We start from the raw sequence: 4,094 nt of genomic DNA on the forward strand, positions 1-4,094 counted from the left end.
ATTCGTAAGAAAAAATTTGAGGATTCAAACGAATTTATAGCCAATGGAAGTACTGTTTCTGAAAGCTTATAACTCTTCAGAACAATCACTTAAAAACGGGAGGGAAATTTATATAAAATTTCGGGAAGAAAATAAATCGGATCGCGCACGGATCCGGTTCGGAGTTGGATATTTGGCTTTGACCAAATCCGAAGCCGAAGCCGAGCGACGACGATGGCGCGCGGCTTACGTTCTTCTTAACTTTTTAAGAGCTAGAAGAAGAGCAATTATATATATACTCATCAAAAGCCTTTTCTTCCTCCAATATGGGACAATGTCCCTTTGTCAAAGAGGGAAACTTAAATATTTTATTTTCCCTTCATTTTCCATTTACCCTCTTTTAAGCTTTATTATACATTTTCTTAGAAAATGCTTAAGCTTATTTTTAACTCCTAACCTCCATAGAGAATCCCATAGGAAAGGAATGACAACTAGATTGTATATGCGCTAATTCACTTAATATATTTAGGTGTGTATAGTGAGTGACGGATAAATTATTTTTACTCGAAGCAAACTCGCCCAATAATCTATATAAGTGGATTCCCAACTTAGATAACACGAAATTTAAATTGGTTCTGAACGCCGGACTACATCTTACTAAACAAGTTGAACGTGGCCCTTTTGATTGAAAACAATCACCGATTGGATTTTAATGAGTTTCATTTGAACTCCTATTTTATATTAGGGTCAGTTAATGAGATGTCGATACCCTACTCAAGTATATTATATTTAGAAGAGCTTAGTATAATTGACGAACCATTTTTAGAAAGGCATACATTATTTTGAAAAAATGTCATATTAATTTATAGCAAGAATGGAATGGGTAGTATGAATATATTTGAATATGGAATAAATTGAGAATGGATGATTTGAAAAAAATATTCGATAAATAACTATTCGACACGTTAGTACACAAATGATAATCGGTATTCAAGTTACTTCTTTTAACAAATATTTCCTCCTATTTATACATAGCAGAAAATTTCTGCCAGAAATATATGACCTACGCATTATTATGCGATTCATATACTAGTTCTTCTATTAGTAAAGATGTTAGGCAACATTAATCACTAGACGAAAAGGGATCAATATATCAATTACCAATTTTTTGTTATGACTCAAGTATCGAAACTATCAGTTTTTCACTATACTTTTAGAAGGGATCTAGGTGGTCATTTTTCTTCTCCAAAAAATTAAAAGAGCATATACTTGATGACATTTTTATAAACGCTTGTATATATTGTTTGTCAGAATTTTATCTAAAATTAAACATCTTATCCAACCACAGAAAAAAGCCTACTTTGCTAACATTATGATGTAACCAACACCTGTCTTAACAGATGTTAAAAGCAGAATGAAGATCGATGATGCAGACACGTGTCATACAGTTAACCTTAGACCAACGTATTTAAACTACCCTACATAACGCCCTTTCCATAAATTGAACGCAAATAACTATCTTCGTACATTTTGCAGAATTTTTATTTTTAAGAATTGCAAAGAAGGAAATTTAAAAGAGAGTGAAAATGCAGTCCGTGAAGGAAAAAGCCTCTAACGTCGCCGCTTCGGCAAAATCTGGCATGGAAAAGACCAAAGCTGTTGTCCAAGAGAAGGTTTTTTTTATTATTCTTTCTCCTTTCATTTCCATTAACATCACAAAGCGTACATTGTACGTAATTTTTCTTGTAAAACACTGGGCGCCCCTTCCATAAAGCAAGTAAAGCAATCGCTTTAGGTCCCATATTTTTTAGGGTCCCATTTTTTGTTACACCAATTAAACTATGTATAACTTTTAAAAAAGTTCTGTAAAGTGAAAAAATTTGATTTTTTACCAAGAAAATTGCACTTGAAATGAATATCGAACTCGAATTTCATAAGAAACGTGTGATATATATGAAGTAACAATTTGATACTATTGTTGATAATGAAATCTCAAAATCTTTCGAAGAGTACTTTAGAGTTTGATTGCTTTTATACATAATAAACAAGGTTATTTTTTCACTTCAAAATAGATTTGAACAATTTGCAACGTATGAAAATATTTTTGGTTTTTTATTTGGCCTTAAAAAATAAGATCACTAGATATTGAAAATTTGAAGAAAAAAATATTGCCTTAATCTTATATGTTCCTTAAAGCATAATAATCCATTCGTATTTAATGGTTTGGATTTATTTTTTGATAAAAGTATTAAGAAATATAGTACAATAAGAAGATAACAGTTTAAAATCTACACTTAATAAAATAAAAAAGATATAATTCTTTTTCATATGTCTAAATTGCTTATGGAATAATGTTAATAACTCATGTTACCGTTGCTTCAGCAGAAAGAAGTTTTCAAAATTAAAATTAATGAAATCTTACCTAAGATGTCACAAGAATGGTTAAATGGATTAGTTATATTATCAATTGAGAAATATTTATTAGGAGTTATTGATTATAAGAAAATTATTAACAACTTTGTATCTAAGAAAGCTAAAAAAAATAGACTTCAAATAAAAAATTAAAAAATTAAGGCCCCTCATAAAGTTTGGCTTTAGGCCACAAAATTCGTTGGGCCGCCCCTGGTAAAACATATTCATATTCTTAGGTTGCAGGGATACTTTGGTATTGCGAGTGAAAAATTATGGAAGACTGTTGTTTTGATCTTAGTAAAAACAAAAATGTAAGATAATCTGCCTTATTGAATAATAGAGTTACCTGGTACCTGCATTAGTGAAATAGATTGTAGGTATACTCGAGCATTGTCGATGGCGCCAAAACATATCATGTTATGATTGTTGAGCAACGTATTAATTTGAATTTAGTACTTTCATGTTCTATCTGAATTCAGTATTTATGTCGTGGAGCAAAACTATTTATGTGAATATCTAACAAAATTTCAATGTCAATGTTAAATTTGAACTTATAAAACAGGTGCGTGTTAAGAACCTTAAAGATCAAATATATCAAAGTTAAATTCTGAACTTGCTTCGATGTAGTGTTCGTTCATCTTTGTGTAGAGTGATACCATTTTACCGTAAGTTTTCCGTATTCAAACAGGTGGAGAGAATGACAGCCCATGATCCAACACAGAAGGAGATGGCAACAGGAAAGAAGGAAGAAAGGATCAACCAAGCAGAGATGAACAAGCAGGCAACTCACGACCGCAATGCAGCTATTCACCAGGGCGGGGGCACGGGCACAGGCAGGCCACATTATTCCAACTCGACCACTGGAGCCACTGGACACTCAACTGGTGCACACCAGATGTCTGCCTTGCCAGGACACGGCACTGGGGAGCCAATGGGTCAAGTGACAGACGGGGTGGTGCAATCTCACCCCATTGGAACGGCCACTGGGACTCAAAGGGCCTCCGCTGCACATAATACCCATGTAGGTGGTGGGGTAAACCAGGGCTTCGGCACTGGTGGTAACTATAGTTAGGATATGATTAGAATAAGTTGAAATGTTTGGCTTTAAGCCTTTGTTGTTTCAGGACATTCTGTTTTGGTGCTTCATGTTTGTTGTTTGATAAAGAACTTTTGTTCTATGGGTTTATTCTCTGTCTCAAGAAATACAAATAGGTAAAGTTTATACAATGTTCTGACTGATCCAATTGGTAATTTTGTTCTTTCTACTTTTTCTTTTTAACTTCCATCATCTTTTAGCGTAGATGACCACTATTTAAAATAATCAATTTATTTAAGAGTACTTTCAAAAGGTACGTGTCTAATAAAATTTTGTTGTCGGGGCGTACACAGGAATTTTTGTAAGCGGTATAACTTTGATTATCATATTTTAGACAAGAAATAGCCTTGGTCTATTAGTTTTGTTGAATCTTAAGTTAGAAAAGGTCAACAAAACTAATAGTTGAGGCTTGAACCTTTGACCTCTTAGAGCAAAATCAAACACATAACCAACAAACCAAGACAAAATTTTTGTCAAGTGATGTCATTTTTCCTACTTATATGTTTCCGTACAGTATTAATACATATATTTAATAAAAATTTCTAACGAAGGGGTGTTGCATGACACCGATTCGGTAAGTGTGCATCCGCCCCTTATAATTGTTGTG

At 33.1% G+C, this 4,094-nt stretch overlaps 1 protein-coding gene across 1 annotated transcript; it reads left to right on the plus strand.

Annotated features, from left to right (window-relative positions):
- Positions 1–1,493: 1,493 nt before the first annotated feature.
- Positions 1,494–3,635, plus strand: LOC107771717 (late embryogenesis abundant protein 46-like). Its single transcript, XM_016591163.2, has 2 exons — positions 1,494–1,652; positions 3,080–3,635. The coding sequence occupies exons 1-2, from the start codon at positions 1,566–1,568 to the stop codon at positions 3,461–3,463; spliced, it is 471 nt and encodes a 156-aa protein (XP_016446649.1). The 5' UTR covers positions 1,494–1,565; the 3' UTR covers positions 3,464–3,635.
- Positions 3,636–4,094: the final 459 nt, after the last annotated feature.

Source organism: Nicotiana tabacum, chromosome 5 (genome assembly GCF_000715075.1).
Source record: "Nicotiana tabacum cultivar K326 chromosome 5, ASM71507v2, whole genome shotgun sequence".
Lineage (NCBI taxonomy): Eukaryota > Viridiplantae > Streptophyta > Magnoliopsida > Solanales > Solanaceae > Nicotiana > Nicotiana tabacum.